Source organism: Ambystoma mexicanum, chromosome 11, assembly GCF_040938575.1.
Source record: "Ambystoma mexicanum isolate Mex_15411 chromosome 11, UKY_AmexF1_1, whole genome shotgun sequence".
NCBI lineage: Eukaryota > Metazoa > Chordata > Amphibia > Caudata > Ambystomatidae > Ambystoma > Ambystoma mexicanum.
The window spans coordinates 29,859,426-29,872,338 of record NC_090934.1 but is presented as its reverse complement, the minus strand read 5'-3'; the positions used below and the strand labels follow the sequence as shown (position 1 = coordinate 29,872,338).

The window sequence follows — 12,913 nt, the reverse complement described above, 5'->3', positions numbered from 1 at the left end:
TGCATATCCTCCCGCTTGGTCTGAAATACACTACACCCTACTAGTGGAAGGTAAAAGAGGTCAACTATACCAACCATTCTAATTCCCCCAAACAGGGGCCTTCACAAAGCACACATTACCTTCCAAAGCATTAACACCCTTATACACACAGCTTCTAACCAGGCCTTGCAGAGCAGACAGCAGCACAGGGCCAACCAGAGACACAACAATCTCAACCTAGAGGTACCAAAAACATCGGCCAAGGACTTGGAAGACATTCCAACTATGCAGAAGTACACACCACAAAAGAACTATTCTCTTTTAATAATACCCCATATGCCTATTTGCCTATAACCCCTATGCCTGAATAACTACTTCCTAAAGAAACACTCTACCTGCACAAAAGACAGCAAAGCCACACCTGCACCCACTCTGTCACAATTACGACTCCATGAGAGCTGAAAATTCTCTGACTACCTAATTTAACCATCGACCCAATACAATGCCATCTACTTAATAATGACACGTATTCACTTATGCAATCAATACGATACAATAGTTGCCCCTCTCCACCTTTCAGTAATATTTGCTGCATATTGTGCATTCCTGCTTTCCAGAAACGAACGGTGCACTCAATGGAGTAACAGATAAGAGAGAAGGCCCATCAGGGACCACCCAGGTTTAGGCGGTGTCGTGCATTCAACTCACCATGAATAGCGAGTGATTCTAATTGTGCAAACGTGCAAAGGAACTCAAGGAGAGCTTCTGTATAAGGGTTAGTTCCTTCGTGCAATGTCCTATAGCGCATGAAGGCCACCCTTGTTCCTTCCCTGCTTGTTACCAATGCTCTTATCTGTACCATGTTTGGTCTACAGAAATCAGACTCGCCTTGTTCTTTTTTGGTCTACAGAAATTCCCTCCCGATTTTCCATCCTCTGACCTTCTTTGTCCCCAAAGCTAGCACATCTACAGGAAACATAGCTGTCTCTAAGCAACAGGGTTCAATCTTGAAGACAACGCATGCATCAAATACTCACTGCACATCCGCCGTGTGATCCAGATCTGTAAGGAGAACAACAACACGAAACATTAAAAGCACAGCCGCACGTTGCACTATAGCTCTTTAAAAGACTCTGATGTGGGCATGTGATCCGGGACAGGGCAAAGGAAACTGGGGTGGGAGCCCTCTAGCCGCAAGGCCTGGGTGGTCACTTCCATGTACCACGTCTCATTCCCTGAAGACTGCAGAGCCTATCCTTATTCCTTTGTGCACCCACTCCCCCTCACTACGCTTTCTCTCAAATCCTTCCTCACGCACCTGGCTTACCCTTCCAATCGTGCTTTCAGCAGGCATGGGTGCAGGGAAGGATTCCCAAACCGAAGTGCAACATTTGGGAGGGGAGACGGCATCACAATATGACGGATTCAAGTGGGGGACCAGAATCCTTCCCTGCACCCATGCCTGTTGAAAGCACAATTGAATTTATTTATGCTTTATAAATACATTAATAAATAAAATCATGCTTTCAACTGGCATGGGTGCAGGGAAGGATTCTGGGCCTCCACTTGAAACAAGGAAAGAGGACGATTTTCAGAAGCTCTCAAGTCTCAATCGAAAGACTTTAAAAAAACTCCTATTGGGGTAAAACAGCACAGGGGAAACCCCAAACAGACACGTTACCAAGAACACTCCAATTACAAACTAATTTGAAATCTAAACATGGGCCAAGCTTTCTAAATGAATGCAAATATGTAATCATTAGGCATGTTTATATCTAATCAAAGAATCTGAATTGAATTTTCTGTTATAAATCCCTCCTGATGAGCCAATAGATTTGGTGAAACACGTTTAGAGGGCACTACTATTTAAGAACAATTTTTGGAGGATCATTTTTGGAATAAAAAAGCCTTATGATACAACAAACATGATTTTTGGAACATCATTTAACCTATAGTTAGCGTTAACTTCAGGTGCGCTAGACGGTGACTTGAAAATTCTGTTCTTCATAAATTGTGACACACTCGGCAGTCTGAGTGTTACTAGTCACCACCAAACAGCACCCAAATTACCTTTACCAAAATAAAAACACTGTCAACCAAAGACCAATTCGCTATCAATTGTATTTGAGACTGCAAATATATAAACAATGGGCCCCCACTTGAGCCAGTCATATTGTGATAGCCGTCTCCCCTCCCAAATGTTGCACTTGAGTTTCTGGGCAAGACTTGTACCCATCTCCAGCAGGTTCATCTCTTCTGTTCTCTCTGGATGCCTCCCGGGTCACACGTCCACCCCCAGGAGTCTATCCCCCACAGACACCCTTCTGGATAAAGTGGTCAAAGAAGGATGGTGTAGTCGGGCAGTGTCATTGCCCAGCCTTTCTTAGGATTTAAAGGCAACAAGGAACAAATAGTCAATGGGTCCCTGCATCACACTTTGGGCCATTGAGATTGATTGGCTTTTATTTACACCAGATTACACTGCGGGATCAGCTACACGCGGCCAGGCCTTTACAGGCAACACCATAAGTGGGTTTCACCTTCACATGACTTTAACGCCCTTATTTATAAAATGGGGAAAATTCAACTACAAGTCCCTGAATGAAAATGAAAAGCCAGGACTGGCTCAAGAAGGCATTACACACGAGAGCATAGGTTTTTCCTGAAACATGATAGATTTGGACTCGAACAAAGCTATTGTGCTTATCGGCGGTTAGAGCGGTGTACAATCGCTCTTAGAAGCATGCATGTTCCATATCCAGTTGCACACATTCAAGGCAACACAGATATTCCCATTCATTGGGTTCTGCTATTTAGCTTCTTATCGGCTAGATTCTGTTTTGCAGGTCCATTTCTCTCTCCCTTCTACTCTTGAATCTCACCTCCAGGTTTGGCCTCCTTCTCATGCCCTCAGATCTTCCCTTTTTGCTCATCCATTCCTAGCCGCTCCACCTTTCCATCTCCTCATCCCTCTGCAACGGACACACTCTCACTGATACCAATAACATGTCTCAACCCACCTCTCATCTCTGTAACCTAGTCCATCTCTCAGATCTCCTAGGTGTCTCAACTCCCCATAGGTCCGCCTCCCTCCAACTCACTCTTCGGCACCCTCACTCAAGTTTCCAGAGCTAGCTACCACATCTCACGCCATCAATCACTTCAAATTCTCAACCATTCCATCGATCCCATTTTTTCACCGTTTCCATTTTTACCCCAGGAACTCAACATAGAAAACAGCATCATGCTGCCTCCCCCCCTTCACCCTGTTATCACCAAAGCCCCAATTCCAGAGTTATGTTAGTTCCTCCTGTGTCCTACTCTAGCCGGCCCGAATCACCAAGCAACCTAACACAAGCAAGTAGAAGAAGGATGAACAACACAAACAACAAACAGACGACCAACGCAATAACCCCCTACATCACCAAAGCAAAAGGAACTTCCGATCAACAACCACAACTCCCGGAAGACGAACCTGATGAAAACACAAAAAACCCAAGACAAAACCTAGAAGAACTCTTCGAAGACGCTGACACCCCGAATCCCACAGTCCAACAAGTGACCGACCAGGAAGGAAACCTCAACACCGAGCAGAAGACGACCTCGACAAAGCCCTAACCAAACAGCACCTCCAAACTTCACTGCAAGCTAATAAACGCAAGATCCATGTCAAAACACTCAACAGAGATCTTTGACCTACTCGGCGACAACGGCATTGACATCTTGTTCATCACAGAAACATGGCTGGACGACAACTACAAAATCACACTCCAAAGCTGCCTTCCGACCCACTTCAAATGCATACAAATAAACAGAAAAAACAAAAAAGGAGGAGGCATCGCTATAGCATTCAAAGAACACCTGAAAATAAAAACTGACGAACCACTCAAAATCCTCAACTGTGAAACCATGGTAATACACATAACAGCGAGACCAAAAACCAACCTCACATTCATCCTGGTATACAGACTGCCGACATATGATGCAACATTCATCGATAACTTCATAGAAGCCATCACCAACTTAGCCATCAACCACGAACACCTAATCATCCTGGGGGACTTCAACATCTGTTTTGAAGACAGCCACGCCAACTCCCAAAACTCACTAATTGAACAACTCAACACCCTGAAACTACGACAACTAGTCAAAGGAGCAACGCACTCAGCAGGACACACCCTGGACGCAATTTTCGCCAAAGAAAAACTCATCACCACCGCACCTTCATTACAAATACTGTGCAGCGACCACCTCATCATCCCATTCGTGATCACTCTGCCTACCCAAGCCTACATCCAACATCCGAAACTCACAACCACGACCAAAAGAAACTGGAAACACGTCAAAGAAAGCAACCTATTCGAACAACTGGAATTAACGAAACCCTCAACTACAAAACTGGAGCTAGCTGACCTAGACGGGAAAGCAGCAATACTGCACAAATGGATCGCAGATAGAATAGACAAGATTGCCCCAGAAAAAACGTTCACCCCATCGAAAAAAAGAGCAATGGCAAAATGTTTCACCCCACTATTAAACGCCATGAAAAAGGAAAACAAAAGGATGGAATTGGAATGGAGGAAAGAATACAACCCAGGGACAAAAACACTGTACCAGAAACAAATCCGCGCATACAAGAAGGAAATTGTAAAGGCAAAGATGAGACATTATGATGGCAGAATCAACAATGCCACCAACACACAAAAAGAAATGTTTAGCATCATTGAAGAAATGAGAAACCCACCTGGCTGCGATAACACCCCAACCCCATCAGAAAAACTAAGCAACGATCTGGCGGACCACTTCAGAAAAAAACATCCGACAAACCATACAAAAGCGACCACCCAACCACAACATACAACCCAACGACCCCAACACGGAACCACAGCACAAACTGCAAAGCTTTCCTGAAATATCAGCAGAGGCATTCGCAATGCTGGTAAAACGAAGCAAGAAAGCGGGATCACCCATGGACCCCTGCCCCCCAGATATCTACAAATCAATCCTCATGCAAGGATCGCCAGCAGAACACTACAGAAACCTTCTAAATCTATCACTATCAACAGGGACAGTACCGAAGATCTTCAAATCAGCATACATCATGCCACTCTTGAAAAACAAGTGGTGAAGTAGATGACCTTTCCAACTGCAGGCCGATCTCTAACATCCCCTACCCAGCAAAACTTCTAGAAACCTACGTATATAAACTAACCCAAGAACACATAGAAAAACACCACCTGCTGGACCAAGCTCAAATCGGTTTCAGACCAGCGAGAGGAACGGAAACAGCACTACTATCCATCTGGGACGACCTCAAAACTAACACAGACTCAAACACTACCTCAGCCCTTATTCTGCTCGACCTCTCGGCAGCCTTTGACACAGTTAGCCACGACACCCTGACCAAAAGACTAGAAGACATAGGCATAACAGACAGCACTACGCTGGACCAAATCATTCCTAGCAGACGGAACAGAAACAGTATGGATCAAACCTTTCAAATCCACTCCACTAGTTAACGACTGTGGAGTGCCACAAGGATCCTCACGATCTCCACTATATTTCAACATCTATCAGACTCCGGTCATCAGAATCTTCAAAAAATACAACATTACATGTTACAACTACACAGACGACACTCAGATCATCTACAAAATCAAGGACACTGATGCCGACCATTCAACCCCAATCGACTGTCTAAAAGAAGTCTTCAACTGTAACTGTAGTAGGTGCCAACAAAACAGTAATCAATAAATTGCAAGTTTTACAAAATAACGCACTCCGTGCCGCCCTCAATATTCCTAGAAGGGAACACATCTCCGCCACCAGAACTGCCTGCAAATGGTTGTCCATCCAACAGAAAATTGACTTGAAAACCATATGCCTTACTTACAAAGCCCTCAATCATCTTGCCCCACCCTACCTCTCGAACAAATTTACACTAAGACAGAACACTAGAACCACCAGATCGTCCAACTCATTACAACTAACAGTTCCCAAATACTCCCTCAAAAGAGCTGGAGGATCCAGCTTCCCAACTTTGGCATCACAACTCTGGAATTCCATCCCACTGGATATTAAATCTACACCTACTTTCCAACCCTTCAGAACCAAGGTCATTTCCTGGTTAACCAACAAATAACTGTCCTACCACATATGTATGCACTCCGAATGTCCAATTTTATGTATATTGTTTGAATACTATTATCTATGCCCTATCAACACTGTACTATTGTCTTTTACCTGTAACCTGATGTTCAAAGCGCATATATACCCCTGGGTCAAGAGCGCTATATAAATAAATAAACAAACAAACAAACAAACTGGATGGATGCCAACAACCTGAAAATCAACCCGGGAAAGACAGAAATCATGATCATATCCAAAGACCAAGAGAACAAAACCACCATCCCATGGCCTACGGAAATGGGAAACACACCAACATCATCGAAGGTAGTCAAAAATCTGGGAGTCCTAATGCACAACAGCATAACCCTGGAACCAGAAATAAATGCAACAGTGAAGTAATGCTTTTTTCTCCTCCACACGTCAAGAAGAATTCTACCTTTTTCCTCCTTCACACACAAACACTCACTATCGTCGCCCTAATCATGTCAAAAATCGACCATGCAAACAGCCTCTACCTCGGAATACCAGAATACCTCTTGAAGAAACTGCAACAGACCCAAAACGCAGCAGCAAGACTACTCCTCAAACTATCCAGAAGAGAATACATCACTCCAACGCTAAAAACACTACACTGGCTCCCAGTAAAACATTGCATCACCTTCAAAACAATGTGCATAACGCACAGGGCAATCAGCAGACAAGGAGCAGAATTCCTACAAAAGAAAATAACAGTCTACAAACCAACGAGACCCCTCCGATCAAGCAACGAAATCCGCCTGGAACTCAAACCATACCTTAAGAAAAAACTTGGAGGCACCTCCTTCTACCACTTAGCCGCAAAAACCTGGAACAACATCCCAAATGAAATAAGAAACACTGAAGATCACCTAAAATTCAGGAAATCACTAAAAACCTGGCTCTTCAACACCACAGACTAAATCTTGAAACCAAAACCGGAAAAAGGATGACTAAGCCGGAAAGGACACGGACATCCCCGACCTGAGAGGGCAGCTCCCACAGCACCTGGACGGGGACACCGGATGGACTGGACTGAGTCAACTATCCCAGACAAACCCACCAACACTTTTGCCCGCCCCTTAGTTACCGCCAGGTACCACAGTAGTGTGGAACTGTCGAGATATTGGCAATCACCACACTACTCGACATTTGCAGATGCACTGGCCACAGGAGTATGAAGGGAGGATAAGGGGAGCTATGAGAGAGCATGTTAGTGGTGGGGGCCAGAGGAGTAAGGTACCTTGTATGCCAGTCAGACCCAGGTCAGGACAGAGCATTGCCTTGCACGATGGAAAGCCGCATCAGGGGAGACTACGTAAGCCGAGTGCCTCAATTCAGGATAGAGACGCAAACTTACCAACCCTACTAACAATTTCCCTTTCTGCATACACCTCTCAAACGCCAAACAAAACACAACCAAAACCTACAGCACAACAAACCGCACAAACTTCACTACATTGCAACAACAAAACAAAAAACAGTCTTGCACAACAGTACACGACGACTACCGGCCGCAAACACCCCAGGCCCAGCCAACAGACTCACAGGGCTGAGGGTGCCAACAGCACATCACTGCTCTCTTGCACCTTTCCTGCTTCCTCCCACTAACTCAACCTCCCCTCCTCTTTCAGAGCCGCCAGAGCGCCAGGGGACCACTCCGGTGGGATAGTACGCGGTACAAAAAAATGTCCTTTAACATTAACAACCTTCATCTAGGCTTGTAGGCTATATGTTATGATATGAAAGGTTACTTATAATGTGTTTAATACCCAGAGGATTCTATGCGCGGACCCGGGGAATCGAACCTGTGGTGCTCTGTGTCGTTTTGCTTCCAAGGCGAGCACGTTGCCCCCGAGCTATCCTCCTGAGATATTGAGGTTTCTCATGACCCTTTGGGTTTACCCTGCTGACACCTTTTAAAACAAGGACAGAACTGCAGTACAGAAGTGTATGCAGGAAGACTCAACCTTCAGACATCCACTAAAAAACCCAGATAAGGCAACGTACATGCAACGGGTTGTCCAAAGAGCACACACACCTTGCATTACTCAGCTGGGAAACCACGCACAGTAGCCGACCATCACTTGACGGTGTCCAAGAGTCATTCAGATAACGCTGTGAACAAGCGGTTTGTAGACCCAGTTCTGAATACTTGCTCCAAGAGCCTGCCCTGGAGAGCATTTTATTTGTTCCATTAGATAAGGGTTGCACTAGTGTAGCTTTGTGAACTTTTTTCATTTATAGAATAGTGTAGCTGGGAGGCTGAGGGCCGATTAAGATTAGGGGTTGGATTTTGTCGTGGCCCTCTTTTTGGTAAACTTACTGTTGTAGAATCAGGCGTCTCTGATAGAATCATAATGGGGTAAAATTGCAATTCCTTGGGGAGAGAGGCATTGGATGTGCTGGACACTTTCTAAAGCCAACTTTGCGCTGCCGCAACTTCTTCATCGTTTACTTGAGAGAAATCCTCATTCGTAGTTTTTCCTGTAGGTCCTATTGGCGTGTATCCAACCCCCATTTGGAAAACACGTGTAATAAAGATCCATCGGGTTGAAACAAAACCATCTGTGTTTTGCACATCATTGTCCGTCCTACCACAATTCATGCTTTAGTTTCGTAGCAACAAGCATGGGTGATAATCAATGGAGCATCCCAGATGCTCTCACAATGGTGGCCTCTTGTTTTGAGTTCCCCCACTCAAGTGCGACCATCCTTCAGAGATTGAGGTTGACTGGAAGAGGAATCAGTGCCACTGCTTGAATCAGGTCATCAGCGAAGAGCTGCTGACCCCAAAAGCGAAATGCCCTATGTCCAGTGCTCCCACAGTGATGCACCAAGTGATGTGTCTTTAAGCAACTTGGGTGACATAGAATCTGGAATTTAGGATTTACTCAGCAGTAAATGCACCTTCCAGGCCCATAAAAAGTGGCAATGTGCAGCCTCTCATGGCAGAGTCGGGTGCAGAGTGATTGCTGAAAGAGATCACACATTATCACACTGACAGATGCTCCTGTCTGAATGAGGCTCGGTAGTCCCTTTCTTTGTACTGGGACACAGCAGCGAGGTGGGCTCCACCCGTCTTGGCCCACTGGATCATTATATCCAGTGGAGGCCACTTTCATGAGGCCACTCTTTACTTTGCAGCCAATGTTTTTTGATTAGTGCCAGGTTGCGATGGTGGCTCTTGGGAATGACAAACCCGCAACAAGGTTTTATTTTTTAAAATTTTAATCATCTTTTTTTTCATTTTTTATTAAGTTTATTAAAGTTTACATAAAACCAAATTGAACATCAAGTTTGTCAACGTCATAACCGTAGAATTCATCACAAACATTCCCCACAAATGCTACCACCCCAATCTCAACAGAAAGTAATAATAACAATCTACACCTACATCACTAGTCATCCAAAAATGTACCCCATATTTGATCAAACCATTTAATTTTTTGTTTCTGCGAAGAACAACCTTCTCAATTCTGGAAACCTGCCTTAAGTCCTCCATCCACTCTGAAAAGGTTGGTCTCTCATCACATTTCCATTTCCTCAAAACAATTTTCATCGCCGAGTTTGCAGCCCTGAAAAACCAGCACTTCAGTGGATAAGTAGGTTCTTCCACCTTCTCATCCTCACCCAAGATGACCGTATTGTAGTCAAAATCTTCTTGCAATAACAGAACCTCATTAATCTTCTCAGTGACTTCTCTCCAAAATGTCCTCAGCTCATACCAATCCCTGATCATGTGCTCAAAAGAGCCAACTGCACGTTTACACCTCCAACAAGCCTGTGTAGCAATCATTCCTCTCGCATGAAGTCTTTGGGGAGTCCAAAGCACCCTATTCAGAATTTTGATTTGTCTGCTTTGCTCTCCCAGATTAAAGGAAGTCAGGGTCACATTTTTATAAATATGTCTCCATCTGTTCTCAGACATATCTGAGCCAAGTATCTCAGACCACTTAGATAACAATCTTTCTGCCGGTGTATGCTGTTGGGCCAGGTTTTTATACACCCTAGACGCCATACCACCTCCTGCCTTATATTCAGACAACCAAATCTGCTACAGGTTGCTCAATCGCTTTTGCAAGACAATAGCAGCTCAAAAAGGCAGGAGATGCACTTGTCTTTATAGACTTCGGAGCCCCACTTACTGCAATTCATCAATTGGACCAGTTCATGAGATGGACCCAACTCCCAGATCCTTTGGAGATTCATGCCTGCCGAGAAGAGACCCTGGACGATTTGGCTCCTCAGCTCAAACACATTCATAAATGCTTCTACATGTGAAAGCCAGGTGTCCTAATGTAGTGCAGTATCACCTCGTCGGGCCTGCTGCAGGTGACACCTCCCATAGCTCGCATTGACTAAAGTATCATACAAATTGGAGCGGTGACATGAAGATGTTGTGGCAGCCGTGCCTGCATGGCTTAGTAGGGTCCATTTATCTGCCCCATCATCTTCCCTAGTGGCCATATACTACATTTCAAGTCTCTCTACCTACAGAGCGGACCGTGGGCCTTGGCTCGAGGGGGCTCGTAAGACATCCAACTTTACATTGGAGAAAGGTGCGACACAGGTTTTATGAGGACGGGGTTATACCTCCCCTGCACCCTAACATTAAACACTGTATAATAAACTAGCCGTGAATTCTCTCTCCAGTTTAGGGGTGCTTGGTGACAGTCCACATTACAGGTTTTATGAGGCCTATCATGTAGTGGAGGAATTAGTCTGAACATCCCGCGTGACGGGGCCTGCGTACAGGCCCCGCCAGGAGAGGAAGGGAGCCCACCAACAACCCACGGTGCCCGCGTAAGTGTGGGCAGGCCCTTCAGCTCCCCACCTTACCTGGGGTGTTGACCGCCTCAACGAGGATGAAGCTGCAGCAGGAGTGGAGCCAGAAAGGAGAAAGCGATGCTGTAGAAGGCGGCGAACACAGTGTCGGTAGTGCTTGCCATGGGATGCGGCAAGCACAACCACACCCGACGACGCCAGGGGTCAGCTGAAGCCAACGCATACTGGGGAAACCACCCCACTAGGGATCCTCGCTGGTAAAAAGAGGTCCACTAGCCCACCCAGGGGCGTTTTAATAAAGAAAGGCCCCAATAGAGGTGCATGGCAATCCCACTAAACCACCAGGAAGTTGGGAAATATTAAATAAGAAAGCCCACAAAAACGCCTGGTACAGCAGTTCCCTATGGGCCCTTATGCGTCCCATGTAACAGTGCAGTCAAACTGCATGAAGAAGGGGGCTGGGTTTACAAGCCCATATGAAGCCTCCAAGCCTCCCCAAGGCCTTCCCCTGTCACACCCCTGTAAGCCAGGTAAGTGGATTGGACAGGTAACCAATCCTGGGAGGGGGTGAGGTATTTCAGTAGGTGTGCGATAATGGTTGAGAGTGGGTTAGTTGGGTGATGCGGACAGGAGGTGATGAAAGACGTCCGAGAGACCAGAGGAGGCGAGTGTGACAGGAGTGTGGATGTTATTGGAGAAAATGGGTCTGTGGAGTGCTTGTGTGTGAGTGGAGAGTGTAAGGAGTAGAGGTAGAGTAAGAGCAGTGGAGTGGTAGTGGCAAAGTTACTTTGGAAGTGGAGATAGTGGGAGTAACGAGTGTGGGAGTAGCAAGTGAGGGAATGGTCTTAAGTATTGATAGTAGGCATGAAGGATACCTTTCGAGGCAAAATATGCAGTAGCGGGGTAGTTGGTAGTGGAGGGCGGCAGTGAGTGTTAATAACAGAATTGGAATCGCAGTAGAGGAAGAGTAGTAGGACCGCTAGGGAGAAGGAGAATAGAAGTCATGCTAGGAATAGAGAGGGATTATAACAGAAGAACGCCAACAGGGAAGGATGTAGATTGGGAGAAAGGAGGAAGGGAACAACGGAGGTAACAACAGTAAGAAGTGAAGGAGAGGAGAAGGAAGAGCAGAAGTCCAATCAATGGGTGCAGATGGAGAGGCAGAGTGAGAGACCGGAGGGACAGCAGTATGGCAGGAGGAGAATATCTTCAAGCCAGTGTAGTAAAGGGACAGGTAAGAAAGTGTGTAAGAGACCAGAGTGACAACACTACCTCCCTATAATGCTAAGCGGGCTAGGTCAGCGAAAGACTAGAAGGTCCTAAGGAGTCAGGTAGCCATCGAATTAGGGGAACCACTGATGGTGATCACCAACGTCCCTGATGAGCACAGTGGGTTAGGGAGGTGGGGGAAGTTGTGCCAGAGAGGGACAACCCTAGCGCCAATTCCTATTAAGACCCCAAAGTACTGCAAGACCAGAGACCATCCATGCAAACTGAGTTGGCATGGTTATTTGTGGCGGGCGGCTCCATCACACCCATTCATTACTCACTGTACCCACTAATTGTGAAGACCAGCATCAGGAGAATCACTGGGATCAGGTAAAAGGCAGCCACACAGGCATCCTCCGATGAGATGGGCTGCTGGCCTTTAGCGACTAGGAAAACTGGTGAAATGATGTGAAGCTGCAAATGCACATACCAGGGAGGGAGGCTGCTGATTTACAAAACAAAGAAATGTGGCAACAGTAGCCACAAAATAGGTACTGCATCATCAAAATATGGCAAGTTTCCATCCATAAAATGAGGGCACAAGCACAGCAAACTGGAATCCACTGAGGGGTAAACAGTAACATCAGCAGTATCTGTGATGCCAAGAACTCGGCAATGGGGCAACTCATGCAAGTTGCCGTTTTTATTATGTGGAGTATTAGTGTAGCGGGCACATCAGGGATTGTGTAACTACCAGCGCCCCAAGAGCCACTTGGAGATGGTGCCTACTACT

General features: G+C 45.8%; 1 protein-coding gene across 3 annotated transcripts in view; it reads right to left on the bottom strand.

The window, feature by feature from the left end:
* ZBTB8OS (zinc finger and BTB domain containing 8 opposite strand) overlaps window positions 1-12,913 on the bottom strand; it is a 119,754-nt gene that overhangs the window by 61,788 nt on the left and 45,053 nt on the right. For all 3 annotated transcript variants that reach the window (XR_011279564.1, XM_069622464.1, XM_069622463.1), the window contains exon 2: window positions 1,017-1,041. Coding sequence is in view for 2 of the 3 variants with exons in the window: in XM_069622464.1 (XP_069478565.1) it covers window positions 1,017-1,041 (25 nt within the window). In the remaining variant the exon portion in view is untranslated. The remainder of the gene's footprint in view (window positions 1-1,016; window positions 1,042-12,913) is intronic.